At 48.7% G+C, this 19,250-nt stretch overlaps 1 protein-coding gene across 3 annotated transcripts in view; it reads right to left on the bottom strand.

Moving 5' to 3' along the window:
- Nucleotides 1–19,250, bottom strand: part of AKAP9 (A-kinase anchoring protein 9) — a 1,796,561-nt gene that overhangs the window by 164,217 nt on the left and 1,613,094 nt on the right. For all 3 annotated transcript variants that reach the window (XM_086941844.1, XM_086941845.1, XM_086941846.1), the window contains 3 exons: nucleotides 11,842–12,030; nucleotides 11,562–11,706; nucleotides 7,020–7,239 (listed from right to left, as the gene is read on the bottom strand). In XM_086941844.1, the coding sequence (XP_086797970.1) occupies nucleotides 7,020–7,239; nucleotides 11,562–11,706; nucleotides 11,842–12,030 (554 nt within the window). The remainder of the gene's footprint in view (nucleotides 1–7,019; nucleotides 7,240–11,561; nucleotides 11,707–11,841; nucleotides 12,031–19,250) is intronic.

Genomic DNA, 19,250 nt, shown 5'->3' with positions numbered 1-19,250 from the left:
CACTAACTTGCGTGCTCAGCCTGGCATAGTTGGCTTCTGCCGTACCCGGCACCGTCGGTGCCAGTAAGACCCCCAGATACGGAACCGTGGAACTGGACCACTGCAGGTCAAACTCGGCCTTGGCAGCCGCCAACACGTGGGAGGGGCAGGGACACATTCAAGACCACAGACTTCTCCACGTTAATTTTAAAACCCGAGGCCTGAGCAAAGGAGTGCAGTTCGACCAGAAGCGCCCTCAGGGATTGCATAGGGTCCATCAGGGAGAGCAGGATGTCGTCAGCATATAAGCTGATCTTGTGTGTGTCACCCCCAAAAGGGATGCCCCTAATGTGGTGGTGATGCCCGACCCTTTGTGCTAGTGGCTCCATGTAGAGCGCAAACAGGAAAAGAGAGAGCGGGCAACCCTGCCTGGTCCCTCTGCCTATCGGGAAACGCGGCGAGGTATGACTGTTAACTCGTACCGTCGCGGTGGGCTGTCTATAGCAATTAAATATCCGATTTCGAGTAGTCTCCCCAAAGCCGAGTCTCTGGAGCGTCAGTTCTAGATAGGGCCAGTGCACCCGATCGATCCGCCTTCTCGGCGTCTATGGTGGGAAGCATACAGCCCGGCCTCGTGCGCGATCCTGCCTCAATAAGGTGGAGGACGCGCCTGGTGTTATCGCTCGTTTGCCGCTGAGGGATGAAGCCGGCCTGATCGGGTTCGACCAGCTGCTGCATGTATGGCGCCAGCCGGCTCGCGATGATACCCGTACACAGCTTGAGGTCTACGTTTAATAGAGATGTCGGCCTGTAGGCGCCGCATCGGGTGGGGTCTCTGCCGACTTTGGGAATCACCGAAATCGCTGCCTCCAGCAGTTCGGGGGGGATAGCCCCGGCTTGGTCGAAGGTGATTAAGAGATCCCGCAGTAGCGGGGCCACTTGCTGGCAGAATGTCTTGTAAAAAGCCGCGGAGTAGCCATCCGGGACTGGAGATTTCCCCTGCTTGAGGTGGGAAATCGCGGAAATGACTTCCTCCAGACCTATGGGCCTATCGAGGAACTGAGACTGCGCTTCGGTCAGCGATGGGAGGGTTGCCCCGTCGAGGTAGTCGCTACCACATTGTATGTCTAGCTTGTCCGCCTCATACAGGTCGGCGTAGAAGGTCCCGAAGGCAGCCGCTATAGCAGCGTCATCGGTGAGTGTATCCCCTTGTGCGGGTCGGATGGTGCCGATGTGCCGCTGCTGCCGCTGTTCCCGTAGTTTGCACGCCAACAATTTCCCGCAGCAGTCCCCACCTGTATAGTAGGCATGTTTCAGGCGTATCGTGGCGAATTCCGCAACGTCCTGATCTAGTGCAGCGAGCATCTTCCGCTCTGTGCAGAGCTGGCGCCATGCCCTGGCCGCCCCGGTGCGTTGGTGCAGTTATTTCAGCTCCTTAACGCGCTGTGTGAGGTCGGCTCTTTTCTGCGCACGCTCCCTATTGTTGGCCACTGTCAGGGAAATAAACTCGCCCCGGAGGACAGCTTTTAGTGCTGCCTATTGGGTAGCTTTGGTGGTGTCACCGTTAGCATTGTGTGTGAGGAATTGGCTGATGGCTACCCTGATCTTCTCCATTGAAGAGGGGTTCTGCAACAGGCCGTCCCGCAAGCGCCAGTGACGTTGTGGGCCAGGTGTGTCAGGTACCAGAAAGGAAGCTGTAACCGGGGAGTGATCAGAGAGCGAGGCCGGGTGGATCTCAACCTCCTGCGCGCGTGTCGCAAGTTGGGCGGAGCAAAGCAGGTAATCTAGTCGCACATAAGACTTATGGGCTGCTGAGTAGTAAGTGTAGGCTGTGGCGTGGGGATGAAAGTGTCTCCACAAATCGATCAGTCCCAGGTCTGCAAGGTGTGCGTGGCCCTCCACTGACAATGCCCCCACCTGGCCCACCCTCTGGTGAAACACCAGGTTCAGGTCCCCCCCTAGTAGCAGGTGTTGGTGCGTGTTGGCTGTGGCCGCCTCATGCGCGGAGTGCAGGTACTTTTCTTGTCCTTCATTGGGTGCGTATATGGAGCCTATTAGTAGCGTCTGCCCTGCCACAAGGAAGCGGTGAATTAGTAGTCTACCTTTAACTTCCGCCTCCTTCTGCAGCACCAGTCCCTTAAAGGACTTCGCCACCAGTATGGCCACCCCAGCTACTTTCTTGGACGCGGACGAGAAAAGCTGCTCGGGGAAGGCGCGGGACCGAAGCCTGTGTTGGTCCTTGGATAGCAGATGTGTCTCCTGTAGGAGGCAGATGTCGGCCTGCGAGCGTTCTAGGAAGGAGAGGATCGCTCTGCGCTTGTTTGGGCTGTTAAGCCCCCTGACATTTAGGGAAAGAATAGTCAGCGGATGCATCATTCCAGGCATGGCGTGTGGGCAAGCTCATGTGTAGTGCAGGCTGATGGCCTGAAGGGTAAAAATTCAACAGTACATCTCTGCATCCGCGGACAAGAAGGTACCCCCTCTCCCCTCCCCCCTCCTCCCCCTCTAAGAGACTGTCCCATCTGATCCACAACTAGATCCGGGGCGGCAGTTGGACTGTCCTTCCTCTCGTTTGGAAACAGCTGTGACCTCCCCACAAAACAACGTACCCCTCCCTTTCCCACCCTAACCCCAACTTGTGGATCCCAACTCAAAATCATAGTCTCAGGCCTATCCAAAGTCAGTACAGGCCCGCAGATTAGAGAAGTAAAGGAGTCCGTGGCAGTGGCAGCCCCCGCCGCCCCTATCCCTCACCCCCCCCCCACTTTCAGAGAGAGTGTGTTAGGCCTGGCCCCCTGTCCGGGGCAGACTTAGGATTTAGCGGTAGTGTCTTTGACGACCTGTTCGATGGCTGCGGCTTTGTCCTTGGCGATCGTCCCCTGGTCCGGGCGTAGACGGTTTTTGGGCGCTCGACGTCTCCTAACCCGCTGCCAGTCTCCTCCAGACGGTTGGTTCCGGGCTGCTTGCGAGGGTCCCGGAGTGGAGTCCCCATCCGAGGTGTCCTCGGGGAGCTCGAGGCCTAGCAAGGCGCAGGTGTCTTGAAGCGAACGAAGTTGGTGCAAGGCTCCCTCCCACTTGAAGATCAGGCGGAACGGGTGACCCCAGGAATATGGCACTCATTTGTCTCTAAGGAATGTGGTGACGATCTTGAAGTCTTTGCGCTTCTGGAGAGTGATGGCAGAGAGATCTTGAAAGAGTTCAATGGGGCAGTCTCGGAAGCGGATGGGTTGCGCACGCCGCGCGTCTCTCAGAATCCTCTCTTTCAGGGGAAAGTCCGGGAGGAACGCCAAGATGTCTGGTGGTGGGGCAGGAGCCCGGCGAGGAAGTCCCACACGATGTGCCCGGTCGATGCGAATGGGAAAGTCAGCAGGTTCGTTGAGGACCTCCCGGAAGAGGTCTTGAAGATATTCTGTGACGCTATTCCCCTCCGCTTTCAACGGCACTCCCCGCACCCGTATGTTGTTCCGCCGAGAGCGGTTCTCGAGGTCCTCCGCGTGGGCCTGGAGTCCCACCTGCTGCTCCTGGAGACGGATAACTTCTTGCTGGAGGAGCACCAAGTCCTCACAACGCGCATGGTTAGATTCCTCCACCGCCACCACTCTTTCCCCTAAACCATCCAAGTCCCGGCGCAGTTCCATTTGCTCACTCACCAGGTCTTGCTTTAACGTCTGAAAGTCTTCCCGTAACGTGTTGAAGAGGGATTCCAGAAAGGACTTTGTAATAGGGCCATCTTCAGCCTCCTTGGTTGGAGTGGGTGTCTGCGCCTATGGTGATGTGGACGCTTGGGGCTTCTCTGTTTTAGAGGAAGTCTTCATAAGCAGTTCATTAATCGGCCGGCCCCCTCTCCGGTTGGCGTTCAACATTGTGGGGAGACAAGACGGACAGACTATGCATCCGGGGGGCTGAAGTATGGCGTCAGGTTAGGGCCTGCAGTTCTAGTCCCTCGAGCACCCCTTCACCGTGCCTCGAGATGTGTGCGAGTGATGAATACGCCTTACCCCCGCCGGAGGTCTGGCTTGTGTCCCCCAGCTGGTAGGGGGCAGCGCAGATAAGGGCAGCACACTACTGTCCAGTTGAACCACAGGGCCCCAGACACGCGCCCTGAGTGTGTTCGGAGGTCAACTCTTGCTCACTTTGGGCGCCTTAGTCGTTTTAAAGTGGATCCGGAGGGGGGGTCCGGCTCCGGCCCAACACCAGCACTCCTCCCGCCGGGGGCGCGACCTCCAGGACCCCCGAGCACCCCCAACTCCTCACCTAAGGTGCAGCTGTGCTCCGGAACGTCCACTCCCCAGCCGGGCTGCAGGTGCCACACCAAGACCCCTCACGCCTGTAGGGGAGGCCTGGATCCACAGGCCGGGGCAGACCTCGAGTGTGTTCAACAGCCACCACGAGGCGGGATCCTCCCTTCCCGCCTCCTCCTAGCTCATAGATGCAGTTGGTGGGCTCAAGCCGGGGCCCGGCTGAGGTGCTAGCGCCCGGGGCACACCACTATCGTCTCTGGCGGGCCCCCTGTGTCCACGTGCCAACTGCTTCTTTCTGCGGCGTAGGCCCAGGCACGGGCCTGACGTGCAGCGCACCCCGGCCGCAGTCCGCCCCAGGTGCGCCGGCCGCGGCACCCTCCGCCCCTCAGTTCTTGTCTAGAGGGCAAAGGGCTCGTGTCAGTACCAGTCAGGTCGCTCTGGCGGCGCCGCGCAAGAGCTGCGCACACCCCCACCACCGGGCTCAAGGTCCCTGTAGGCCGAAGCCGGGGGCTAAAGTTGGTGGCCGCCCGGGATCCGGTGATTCCCAGCTGCGGGGTGATTCGGCACCCTAGGCTGCCCTCTTGTGCCGACGAGGGCACCGCTCGTCAGGGATCGGCCTCCGATCTGGTGCTGTGGCAGCGGGGCGCGAACCGGGCGGCCGCAGGGTCGCAGCGGGCCCGGCCCGCGCAGGGTCCGGTCATCGGCTTGTTCCGGCCGCGGCAGCAGGTACGATCGGCCGCAGCTCTGCAGGCTCCCACACCGGGGCTCCGGGTCTGCCCTGCGGTGTGCAGCTCGCGGGTGGGCCAAATCAGCTGTTACAGGGGGCTTTCGTGGGGGTTACCGGGGGTCTTGGCGAGGAGCTCCGCAGCTATGCGACTGTCCCGGCCGCCATCTTGGCCACGCCCCCTTATTTCCCCATTTAGAGATCATTTTAAATTAGAAGTATATCGCGTTTAGATAAGAATATTTTTATGAAAATTGGCCAACATAGCCTTCAATAGACTGTCAAAATAGTTTTTATTTTTTAATTTTTTTAATGATTTTTCTAGAGAAAAGTGCATATTTATATTTTTTAATGTGTTCTCAGATCCTACTGTGGTCACAACTACTTAGTTCTTATGATTATCAATAGAGAGCCCTCAAAGAGAATGAGATCTTTCTTAGGATCACACATTTTTGGTTGCTACTATTCAGAGACATTGTCAGACGTCACAGACTCAGCATAGTATCCTAAGCCGATGACACCCAGCTCATCCTTTCCCTCAACAAGGACCCCCTCATCACCAGACTCAACTTCCAGGAAGGAATGAAGGAAGTCGCAGCCTAGATAAGTAGCAACTGCCTGAAGCTCTACTTGGAGAAGACAGAGGTCCTCAGACTCCCCCTCGTCATGGAACAACGCCTAGTAGCCTACCGCCCTCGGCAGCCCACCCCCACGGACCACAGCCGAAACCTTGGCATCGTACTCGACTACTCCATCTCCATTACCCAACAGGTCAACACATTAGCCTCCAGCTGCTTCAACACCCTCCACATCCTCCGAGAGACCTTCAAATGGATCCCCCCCCCGAATCAAGTAAGACCGTCACCCACGCACTCATAACCAGTAGACTGGACTACGGAAAACCCCTCTACGCCGGGATCAACAAATCTCTGCTTTGCAACCTCCAAACCATACAGAACGCCGCAGCCAGACTCGTCCTCAGCATCCCTTGACACAAACACACCACCCAACACCTGCATAACCTCCACTGGCTCCTCATTGAGAAGAGAGTTACTTTCAAGATATTCACCCACGCCAACAAATGCCTCCACAACTCCGGACCCCGATACCTCAACGAGAGAATCTCCTTCCACGTACCCAAGTGAAACCACTGACTTCGCCGTCACCGAAACCCTGCGCATCCGCAGAGCCAGAATAGGTGGAAGAGCCTTCTCCTGCATCGCGGCCAAGACCTGGAGCGAGCTCCCGATCAACATCAGACGCACCCCTCCCTGAACATCTTCAGGAAGACACTCAAGACCTGGCTATCCAACTGAACCGAGCTGTTTATCCCCCTCCCCACCCTCTAGTGCCTTGAGACCCTCACGGGTGAGTACTACGCTTACAATTCACCTGATTGATTTAGCGAGAGACACATAATTTTCGTCCTCAGGCTTCCCGGTTTAGGACAATGGACAGGTACCTCCCTGAAACAAGTCATTGACAATCACTACTGTAGTATTCCTACCTTCAAAAAGGTGCATGGTTGCTGCCCATGTTACCAACTTTCTTTCAAGGCTATATGGCATACTTTAATCACTTTGCATGTCGGTCTTGTGTACGTTGCATACGGATTACTGGCTGTCTCTCATTACCCTCCCTTTTGATGTACATGCATGCATGCACCACCAAACTGCCCGTCTGGCTACATTAGGGATATGTAGCTGCCTACATTATTTAATCCCTGTGACTCCCTAATGCTGCCCCAACTACACGACCTATAACGCTGATTATCAAAGCAAATCACTGATCACTCATTACAGAAACCAAGAAATACAGCACGGGACCCGTTGAGTAAATTATAACTATCAGGTAATTACACTTACATTTTGCTCATCTATCTTTCACATCTACTCCTCCAACACACACCTAGGCCCCAGACAAGAGAAGAGCTCCTCTCTGGTCACTCATTCATGGCAACATTTTTGATGTAAAGAAATAGTGCACGTTCTTTTGAACTTGAATAGTATGCTTGTTGTAGAAAGTTAGTTTAACAGCCCTCTGACAATTAAAAGACTTCTAATAACAAACTTCACCTGAGAAGTTCAAGTTCTTTAGAGTGCTTGTGCTGTAATTTCAGTGCAGAGTCAAGTTCCAACGTAGTTTGTGCAAGTTTAGTCTTAAGCTCAGCTATCAACAATCTCTCAGAATGGAGCTGCTCGTGGAGTTCAGTTGATTGGGCTTTGGATCCACCAACTTCAGGAAGTTTCTTGTGGATCTGAGTGTGTTCTGTAGGCACATTGTACTCCATCAGTCCTAAAGAAAAAAGTTTTTTATAAACCACAGTTTTACTTCAATAGTTCACTCAGAAAGGTGTCAACAAGATTTCAATGTTATACTTTGAGGATCATCTGCACTGTACTGATTTACATGATCTCACCAGCCCGTTACACAGCACTCAAGTTTCACAGGTCGTTGGCGTGAGTAGTGGAACCAGTCCAAGTTTTCTCTTAGCATGCTGGGACTTTGAAACCTTTTAACCGCATTATAAAATCATAATGAAAAACCTGGGCTGGATTAGCTACTCGTGCATACAACTGGGACACTTGAGAGCTCTTCTCAACACATGGTAAATACTCCATAACAAGTGCTTGCTACTTGCAATTCAACTATCCTGACCAATTCCCTTTCGAATGCTACACTGGCCATTTTGCTTAGCAAAGTGTAATTTAAAAAGAGGATTCTACACAAGGTCTAACACAATGTCAATTTGAGCAGCTCAACTGTCAACTGAGTGAATAACAATTACATTAATTATGGTCCAATGCATTTCAGAAAATGAGGCGCCACCTACTTGATCATCATCGAGTCATGCTTCATTTGATTTATCATTCAACTGGTTCTCATTTAAGCACTAACACTCAGGAGATATGAGCCAATTCCAGTGTTCAATGGCACACATACTGAATAGCATTCAGCAGTAAAATTGCTAGTAGCAGAATTTTCTGATTAGTGTTTGGAGGTACACTTGTCTCAATAATGTTTATGTAAGGAGTTTGTAAAGCTCTACAAGCTGCTGTTAAACCTCAAAAAGATTTTAGGATGGGAAGACCTGGTGCTAATACAGGAACTATAGAAAACATGATTTAAATACGACCAAGAGTGTCCAAAGTCGCTGTACATGCAGCAGCCTTCGATTGGTGAGAAGATAACTCACTGGGAGGATCTCTTGGAATACTTCGTACCTACTGGTCAGTGCAAAACAAAACTTGATTTGGGCATATGAACGGCAGGATGAAGAGGAATGCAAGAGAATCACGGTTTGCAGACTAAGAGGACAGTCCCATTGCTGGCCATTCTCAAAAAAAGCTGTGCCTTCAACTTTGTGAACAAGTTACTTACCTTTGGTAACGTCTTATCTGGTGGAGACTATATCTAGCCACAGGTTCCTTACCTTTGATTTTATCAGTCATCAGAATGGATCTAATAGATCAGTACCCCTGCACGCCAGCAAGAGGGTTGTTCAGCTCGGCATGCATAGTCTGCACCATCTACACCAGAAGTGACATCCGTGGCCCCTATATAGACACGACCCAGGACCGCGGACGTCATTTTCTTTTCATGACTATCCACAGCAGAAGCGCAGAACCATGAAGAACATTGACCACTGGTGAGGAAAACTAGGTCCCTGCAAGGGGAAATCCCTGTCCCTAGAAATCCGTTCGCAGAGCGGGGAGGATGGGTGGGTCGGTCAGAAATCAGCAGCTAGATATAGTCTCTCCCAAATAAGTCGACACAGAAGGTATGAAAATTGTTCACCTGATCGAGACTTCAAGCTGCAGATTCCTTACCTCAAAATACATACCCAACCAATACCATCCCTGGCGGTGAGTCTGTGGACCAATTTCAAACAAGGAACTCCTGCAGGACCGAGCGGGTAAAATGCCCATCCCTACGGACCTGAATGTCAAGGCAGTAATGATTGGTGAACGCATTCAGGGAAGTCAACGTTGCTGCCTGGCAGATACCCAGGACTGGAACTCAATGGGCAAACGTAGTGGTCGCAGCTTTAGCTCTGGTGGAATGAGCTTGCAAGTCTTCAGGAGGTTGCTTATTGGCCAATGTTAAGCAGATTTTAATGCAGAGCACGGCCCATCTAGAAATGGTCCGGTTCTGCTCAGCCCGACCTTTCTTCGCACTAACATACCCCATTAAGAGTTGGTCGTCCACCCGGAACTCTTGTGTGCAGTTAAGCTAGAACGACAATGATCTTTTTGGTTCCAGATGGTGGAGTCGCTTCTCTTCTTTAGAGGGGCCTCGAGCAGCGTAAAAAAAATAGGTAGTGTGATGGATTGTACTACGTGAAGTGGAGTAATCGCTTTCCGGAGAAAGGAGGCTCTTGTGAAAAACACCAGTTTGTCAAGATAGACTGAAAAGTAAGGCAGCTTGGATGACAAGGCCTGCAGCTCACTTACTCTTCAGGCAGAGGAAATAGCCACAAGGATGGCTGTTTTAATTATAAGAAGCCTGAGGGTACAATTATGGAGAGGCTAGAAAGGAGCGCACATCAAGAATGTTAAGACCATATTAAGGTCCCATTGAGGCATGATAAATGAAGGAGGGAAAAGATGAGCAAGACCTTTCAGAAACCTATGTACAATAAGGAATTTGCAGGCGTATACCACCTTGGTGGAGGGACGTCTGACTGCTAAAATATGTTGCAGATTTCGAGAGGAAGGTCGAAAGCGGTCAACTGGTGCCGCTCAATCTCCACGCAAGACGGCAGAGACTGGATAGCTTTGGGTGGAGGACCTCCCTTGTTGCTCCAACAGGCATCCTGATCGGAGGATCGATGCCATGTTCAGTAGCTTGGGACCAGACTCTGCATGCCCAATCTGGAGTCACAAGAATGACTTAGGCCCCGTAGTTCTTGATCTTCTTCTGAGCTCTGTGCAGGAGTGGCAATGGGCGGAAAGGCATATAGGAGGCTTCTTATAATATAAGTAAACAACTTTACAAATAATTGCGTAATAGAAGATGGAACACTGAGGTTCCAACACGAGTAGCGAAGCTGATTAAATGGTTCTGCGCAATTATTCATCTGCCAATTGAGTCAACCTCCAATTGAATGATGTTAATATTGACATAGCTTCTTACCCAGATTGCAACTCTTTTATTGCAGTCTTGCATCCAGCGCTTAATTTGAGCCAGCGGTTGCCGGTGGGGGCACCAGTGCTTAGTTTTGAGGAACAACACTTATTTTTCCATATCAGATATGTACCAAGTACAAGAGAGGGAAAAACACAGATTGGACAAATGGAGGAAGAAAAAGAAGGCAAATCCATCATAAACAGAAAGCAGGAAACTGTAAGGAAGACAAAAAGGGTCAGGGAATGTCTGGTAGTGAACAAAATATTAAAGCCTTGGTATTTGGTGCACAACGTTTAATTGGACTGGCTGCTGGCTTAAGGGCAAAGATTCAGACACAGCCACTCTTTTTCACAAATTAAGCACTGCTAGGATCTAATACTGACTCTCAACCACTGTCCTTACCTTCTTCCTCTGTAAAATGGGTTGCCAGCAATAACATTATTAACCTGCTTCCCACCCTGTGTTAAATGCCCCCAGGGAACCCTCTATGAATCTTTTAGCTAGTCTCAGCCGATTCAAGTGTGTCTTCATATATTCACAACCGGTACCAAGTGAAATTCTGCATGAGGCGATTGTGAATTAAAAGTGAGTGGTTTCTCAGATCACTCATTAGTGGTGTTTGGACTGGACCAACAGCCAAGCCTATTTCCTTGTTTTTTCTGACACAGATAGGAGGGGAGAGAAGCATACAATGGTCCGCCCTGCCAGAAATGATCTTCTCCTCAATCACCTCCCAACCCACTCATGTTCAGAGCAAGTAATCATTATGCGTTAAACTCTACAGAATTGGGGATTCCATAGGGTTTTACAACCAGAAAAATTGTTCTCACACTGCAATTTGCCATTCCAAGGGATTTTACTCTTACTTTTTAACATCTGTTAATTGACATTTGACATGTTATATACGATCTACCCTGGTCTCCTCAGGTGCATCAGTGAGTTCACAGATCAGCTTTATACAGCAGGAATCCCGTTGCTTTTACGAAGGGGGGCACTTAACAATAAATTGCTAGGGAAAATATTTTGATAAAAAAAATAGCCCAATATTCCCCAACCGGGAGGGGGAAAGGGGAGAACAAAAGTACAAATAAACAGAACGTACAGGCACAAGTGAAGGGCCCTACTGGGTTCAGATTTAACTCTTAAATTATTGGTACAGGGGTGGATCTACTGCATGGCAAAGGTAAACTCGAATACAAATTTACTGTTTTCCCAGTATTGTATAATTATAAGTCATGGCCTTTTTTTCTTCTTTTCATTCTACACTTGGGAAACATATTTTTAATTATATACTCCTATTTGTTAAATTTTACCTTTACGTTCTTAGGCTCAACTATAGTCCTATTAGGAAAACGTGATTTTTATGATGAAGTGCCTCATCTACATCACTTTGTTTCTGCACACTATAACAGAATAACTGAGATTTTTTTTTTTTTAAAGTGAAAAACACACCGATTCTTACACCCTAAACATTCACAAATACATACCTTGGCTTTCTGCATCTATCTGTGTTTTATTTTTGAGATCCATTTGTAGGCCACTTTTTTTAGCATGAAGAGACTGAATTTCTAGCAACAAACTTCTTCGATCAGCGTTGTTAATACAGTCCATTGCATTAATATGTTCCATCCCCTGCAAACAAATCAAATGTAAATGGGCAATCTCCAAAGTCTCAATTGGTTATTAAAGACTTTTTGAGCATTTGTTTCCAGATAACTGCTGTATATTCGATGAAAATAGTGACTGAACATGAGCTGGTTTCCCTACCTGCTCTTGTAATCTTTGCTCTAACTGATTCACCAGCATAGCTGTGTTAGTAGAGCCCACTGCTGCCAACTGTGTTCGAAATGCTGCCACTAGAACATCATGTTCCTTTAGGAAGACATCTTGAATAGCACTCAGAAGTTCACCTCGCCAGTCTGGAATATTTTCGGCCAGGTCAGAGCTCTCATCAGTCTAAAAGGGATATAAAATTAATACAAGAAATATATTATTATATAAACATAAATCAAATAGAGTCACATAAATCTAAAATAGTACTTAGATACATTTCTGTGTCACACAGGAGACTGTGCAATTGAATGCAAGTCTAAACAATGTTCTATTGTCGAAGTTAAAATAATGGAAGTGATATTTTATTCACTCTATGGATATTTCTTGAGTGGCGAGCCTTGATTCATTACAGATTCATAATCACTTTGTATGTTCTTATCAATGATAATAAACTGCTACTGTAATATTAAGTGCCAATTATGATGGAAAAAACATTATTGAAGGCTAGAATGATAATATTACTTGCCTTTTGGGAAAAACGATCACTGCATCATGGATATAACAAAGGATAGGCTCTGTGCATAGTTATAGGACATGCAGGGATCCTCCACATCTAACTCTTTCTATTGCTGCTTGTCTGAAGGCCACAACCAGCGACTCCATGGCCAAAGAAACAAGCATTTGCAATGCAATAGGTCTCGCATTATTTAAGTTTGAGCTATTAGCATTGTAAATGGCAATTGTTTTTTGCTTTGTGCTATAGTTATTTTTTTACATAAAAAGCTATATATAAAATATGTTTTATTAAAGTTATTTATGCAGTATCTAAATTTTGTTTGCATAAAAGAGTACAATAATATCTTAGTAAAAAAGTCAAATATTTTAATGGTAATTCACCAAATGTTCATTTATGTGTTGGTTTTGAAAATAGCTAAATTAATAGCTTTGTCATTTACAATGCCAATAGTTATAACTTTCGCAAATGTGACACCTATAGCATTTGTAATGCAACATTTGTATTTACGTGACTTAGATGTATTGATATTACAAATAACAATGGCTTTTAATTTTTTTTAATACTTAATAAAAGTGATTGTAATTTATAATGGCAATAGCTTAAACTTTTGTAAATAACTTTTGTGAAGATTATGTTCAGTGTATTTTATTGTAACGAAATCCAAGAACAGAAGTGAAATATTAACATCTTTTTGTGACATTTGTAATAAAGCTTGAAACATTGAGAGAACATATTTGTGCTGTGGTGGTGCTGAGTGATGCTGTGGTGCTGCTGAATGGGGCTGTGGTGGTGCTGAATGGGGCTGTGGTGATGCTGAGTGATGCTGTGGTGGTGCTGAGTGGTGCTATGGTGGTGCTGTGGTGGTGCTGTGGTGGTGCTGAGTGATGCTGTGGTGGTGCTGAGTGGTGCTGTGGTGGTTCTGAGTGGTGCTGTGGTGGTTCTGAGTGATAATGTGGTGGTGCTGAGTGACTGTACTCACTGTCACTCTGCACTCACTGTCACTCTGCACTCACTGTCACTCTGCACGCACTCTGCACTCACTGTCACTCTGCACGCACTCTGCACTCACTGTCACTGCACGCACTCTGCACTCACTGTCACTCTGCACTCACTGTCACTCTGCACGCACTCTGCACTCTGCACGCACTCTGCACTCACTGTTTATGCACGCACTCTGCACTCACTGTCACTCTGCACTCACTGTCACTCTGCACTCACTGTCACTCTGCACTCACTGTCACTCTGCACTCACTGTCACTCTGCACTCACTGTCACTCCGCACTCACTGTCACTCCGCACTCACTGTCACTCTGCACTCACTCTGCACTCACTCTGCACTCACTGTCACTCTGCACTCACTGTCACTCTGCACTCACTGTCACTCCGCACTCACTGTCACTCCGCACTCACTGTCACTCTGCACTCACTCTGCACTCACTGTCACTCTGCACGCACTCTGCACTCACTGTCACTCTGCACGCACTCTGCACTCACTGTCACTCTGCACACACTCTGCACTCACTGTCACTCTGCACGCACTCTGCACTCACTGTCACTCTGCACTCACTGTCACTCTGCACGCACTGTCACTCTGCACGCACTGTCACTCCGCACTCACTGTCACTCTGCACGCACTCTGCACTAACTGTCACTCTGCACGCACTGTCACTCCGCACTCACTGTCACTCTGCACGCACTCTGCACTCACTGTCACTCTGCACGCACTCTGCACTCACTGTCACTCTGCACTCACTGTCACTCTGCACTCACTGTCACTCTGCACTCACTGTCACTCTGCACGCACTGTCACTCTGCACTCACTGTCACTCTGCACTCACTGTCACTCTGCACGCACTCTGCACTCACTGTCACTCTGCACGCACTCTGCACTCACTGTCACTCTGCACGCACTCTGCACTCACTGTCACTCTGCACGCACTCTGCACTCACTGTTTCTGCACGCACTCTGCACTCACTGTCACTCTGCACTCACTGTCACTCTGCACTCACTGTCACTCTGCACTCACTGTCACTCTGCACTCACCCTGCACTCACTGTCACTCTGCACGCACCCTGCACTCACTGTCACTCTGCACGCACTCTGCACTCACTGTTTCTGCACGCACTCTGCACTCACTGTCACTCTGCACTCACTGTCACTCTGCACTCACTGTCACTCTGCACTCACTGTCACTCTGCACTCACTGTCACTGCACTCACTCTGCACTCACTGTCACTCTGCACTCACTCTGCATTCACTGTCACTCTGCACGCACTCTGCACTCACCCTGCACTCACTGTCACTCTGCACGCACTCTGCACTCACTGTCACTCTGCACGCACTCTGCACTCACTGTTTCTGAACGCACTCTGCACTCACTGTCACTCTGCACTCACTGTCACTCTGCACTCACTGTCACTCTGCACTCACTGTCACTCTGCACTCACTGTCACTCTGCACGCACTCTGCACTCTGCACACACTCTGCACTCACTGTTTCTGCACGCACTCTGCACTCACTGTCACTCTGCACTCACTGTCACTCTGCACTCACTGTCACTCTGCACTCACTGTCACTCCGCACTCACTGTCACTCCGCACTCACTGTCACTCTGCACTCACTCTGCACTCACTCTGCACTCACTGTTACTCTGCACGCACTCTGCACTCACTGTCACTCTGCACGCACTCTGCACTCACACATGCAACAGTAATGTAAAGCTCTCAATGGACCTTAATCGGAGCGCGTTTCTGATTTAAAAGGCTGGCATGAAATAAATTAAGCGCATGTAAATTAGAAAGGAAAAAAAAACGAAAAAGCTATTAATATTGGGATAGAGTTTACGACATGCAGAAACCACACAGATTAAAGATGCAATCTGGCTGGGGACAAATGCCCACAGGCAAGACAGCAAACTAGAGAGCGCTAGAGTAAGAGTCTTCAAGGAACAAGAGCGGACGCACCGTAATCTCTTGGTGCTCACAGCTGCTTGGAAACTGTAATCAACGAACACGGGGAAATTCTCCGCATCACTGCCTGTAATTCTCTCCCAGCCTTCCACCAGCCCATCCTCTATGCACGTATGCTCATGTTACGCTTAATAAAATATTGACCTTCTATTCAATAAAAAGTGGTGCTATGTCCTTTATACAGCCACTCCATGTAGGCTCTGCGTCCCCACGCTCCAAGAGAAGCAAGACACAAAATGTGCACTGCATTCAGAAATAATTTTTTTTTAAACATGCCCTAGCTGCGTAGTTGAGGTTCATTTCCGTCATAATGAAAACAAAAAACCCAACATGAAGATAAATCCTTCAGAAAGAATAACCTTAGCAATTGTGTGCAAATGGTGTGTGATAATTAATAGGAAATGTAATATAATATTAGGAGTGTGCGATATTTGCGTAAATTCTTTTGCAAAAAATACATGGAATTCTTCAATAAGTACACGAAATAACAAAAAAACATCGGTCCAGCATTTGGCAGCTGTTTTGCCATGTACATCCTCGCATTCATTCTTGGATACAAGGACATATTTTGCACTAAGAAAAAGTCGCAAAATCACGCGTGCACGAACAGCATCTGCACACGTTCTCTTTGCAAACCTTGTTTCCTGTGTTTATGCCATGGGATATTGACCCGAACAGAAGCTTCTTTACTTGATCTGGTCACGGTGTAATCACGTAATTGCCATGATTTCATCACAAATGTAAAGCAAATGCCAGAAATTAACTGAGATTACACTGTGTAACAGAAATTTCACCAGGACATACATAAAACCACAGAATTAGCGATAGCATCATAAGCGTGTCCTTTCACTGCAATTGCTTAATCCTCTGCATGTACACGGAAATCATTTGTCAAATATCAGGAAATGTAATCAAATAATGGAACAAAACAATTAAATGGAAAGGATAGCAAGGGTTATGAAAACATGTTCTTTGCTCACATAGATTGATTATGCACTCAGCTGTCTGTTGTACGTGCACCACAATATGCTTACAACGTGTGCAGTCTCCGAAGCTGTACGTCGTTACCGAAAGCACAGTGACAGTCCAGTATGCAAATAAACACAGTGCTAGGTGCTTGTGTGCTGACAAAATGGCCGTCTCTTCATCGCGGGCGCACTCTGGAAGTCAGGCAGCCTTTGTTTGGACGTGGGCGGGGCTCGTCAAAGAAACAGGAAGTAACTGCCGAGGAGGACGTCCGAAACATGCAGGCTTCACGCTGAAGTCCCGGGGCGCTTCAGAGAGACCGGGCGAAAGAGCGAGGGCAGACTGCATGGTAACAGAGGCAACACGGGGCTCCCGAGTGGTGAGGAGACCCCTGCGGCGTGCCAAAAGACGGCCCGGGAACCTGCACACCGAGCCGGTAAGTGAGAGCTTGCAGGCGGGGCGGGGCGGGGGGATTGTCTGTGCGTGTACTCTCGTGTGTGGGCGGCGGCGGCTGGGGGGGCGGGGGCGGCGGCGGCTGGGGGGCGGCGGCGGCGGCGGGCGGGGGGGGGGGCCGCCTGGGGAGGTGTAGTGTGTGTCTGTATGTGTGCGCTAGTGTCTGCCTGCGTGTGCATGTGTTGTGAACAGCCTGCTCTGTGTGTGTGTGTGTAGGTGCGGCGGCGGCGGCGAAGGGGGGGGGAGGGAGGAGGTGTGGCTGTGACTGTGATGTGCGCGGCTGTGATGTGCGCATGCGTGAATGTTGACGCGCGTGCACGCAGCTCAATCCACGCTCGTCACAGTTTTGTGTCCCTCATTCCCCGGTGTCAGGCAGCTATAAGTCTCCGACCCTGGACGCATCCTTCGGATGCGAATTCCAGGGCGAGACCTAAAAAGGATGGGAGACAGTGGGTACCCTTATCTTATGCCTTATTCCACAAAAGATTGCTTGGAGATATAGCAACCTGTTCTTACCCTGGTGAAGACTTGTGTTAAGTAAACAAATCAACTTTATGAGACAATGTCTAAGTCCATTCTAACCAGCACTGCCAACATGAAGTTCCATTTAAGGCAGTCGAAGGCTTTCTGTAAGTCAATCGATACCACCAGAGGAATACTCTCATCTGGGTCAGGATATAACAAAACCTGGAACAATCGCCTGACATTTGAGGTGATGCATCTATGAATAATTTCCTGACATTTGTGGTGATGCCCCTATGGGAAAGCAACCAGGACCGGTCTGAAGGGACCAACCTGTGTAATCACGGAAGGAGGTGATTCGCAAGGATTTTGCTCAACACTTTGTTGTCTATGTTGAGCATTGATAATAGACACTGTAAGGATATATCTAGAGATTACAAATCACAATTCAGTAATGGTATTCGTGGTGACACGTAGTTCACCTAATCAGAAGGCCTCTACAGATACAAAAATGCAAGTGAGGCACCAAGAGGGCTTTGTATGTCTTGAAATGTTCTGACAGAAAACATAATCCGCACTGGGAACACTGCAGTGAGCCATTTGTTTGAGTGCCATGCATATTTCAGCCTCCATAAAAGACCCATAAATTGAGTTGGCTCGCTGTTGGGTCAAGGTAGTTACAGGTAAGTGTTTCAAGATCTCCAGATAAATAGCTTCAGTATGGGATCGGTATAACAGAGTAATGGTTGCATAATGGTTCATTAATGTGATGTTGAGTACTTATGAGGCTCTCGGACAGGCAATAAATGGTCATGTTGGGCAGTGGGGATTTTCATCCCATAGGAAATGAGCTAGTAATAGACAGCTTTATCAGATTCAGAGTGAAGTATAGCTAATTATTATGTGGGAAAGGATGTAGACTTGCGGCTAGAGCGGTCAGACCTCGAATCTGGGGAACCAGGTTCGAGTCTCGGCAACGACGCTGAAACATCCTGTGATTCTAGGCAAATCACTTAATCTCCCCATGCCCATCAAAAATGTATGTGTTCTTCTGTAACGAAACTGGTGTTCATGTATAGCGCTCTGATACCCGATTTCTTAAGTCTAGTTCGCGCTATGTAAAACAAAGAAAATATATAATATTTGCTGGGAAGAGCTAGCCAATTTAGTTATTTCTAACTGGAGAAGTTCTGTTTCAAGCCTCACATCATCTCTAGATAATACTGGCCATACTCCATGAAAGGTAGTCATATGCCCCGCCTGCACACACCTTTAAGGCCTCCCATTCAATCCTAACAGACCATGTGGACCTATTATTTTTGGCAAAGTAATTAATGAACTGGATTTTAACTTCCTCATCATATGATGCACTTAATAAATCCTTTGGTTGTAGGAGCCATAGGTGTATGTAGGGCCAAGAACTAGTCCATTTCACATTTAGCAGTATGATCTGTATGATTGGCTACAGACCGACACTGGTGCTCAATATAGTGGGTCACTCATGAAGCCAATGGGATCAAGGCATCTATCCATTTGTGAGTGCTATGAATGGGACAATGTGTATATTCCCTATCTTGTGGTTTATTTTTTGTGCCAAATATCAAAGAGCCCCCACTGACGAACCCAAGAAATAAACCAGGCTGCCACCCATATTCTTGTGCCGCAGGAACAAGGGGGGGGGGGGGGGGGGGGGGGCACCAGATCTATCCAGGTCCGATGAGGAAACAAAATAATAGTCCCCAACTCAAACGGAGGGGATGTTGTTCTGTGGTGCAACTAAGAAACTCCCAACTGGGAGGATGTGGGGGCATAAATAAAGGCACATGTCAAGACCTGACATCTATATCACCACTGATTACCACATATCAGCCCTCCATCAATGTCCACCCAGTATATAACACAAAGGAGTCTAGGATAAATCCAAATCAAAGCACCACAGGCATAAGATGGAAAAGAGGTGCAAATACCCGACCTCTCCGCCTTTTTTGTAATTTGGCCCCATCACACAGAGACATATGAGCCTCCTGAAGGTAGG

The sequence above is a fragment of the Lissotriton vulgaris genome, chromosome 10 (genome assembly GCF_964263255.1).
Source record: "Lissotriton vulgaris chromosome 10, aLisVul1.2, whole genome shotgun sequence".
Lineage (NCBI taxonomy): Eukaryota > Metazoa > Chordata > Amphibia > Caudata > Salamandridae > Lissotriton > Lissotriton vulgaris.
The sequence above is the reverse complement of the archived record's forward strand: the minus strand, read 5'-3'. Positions and strand labels throughout refer to the sequence as shown.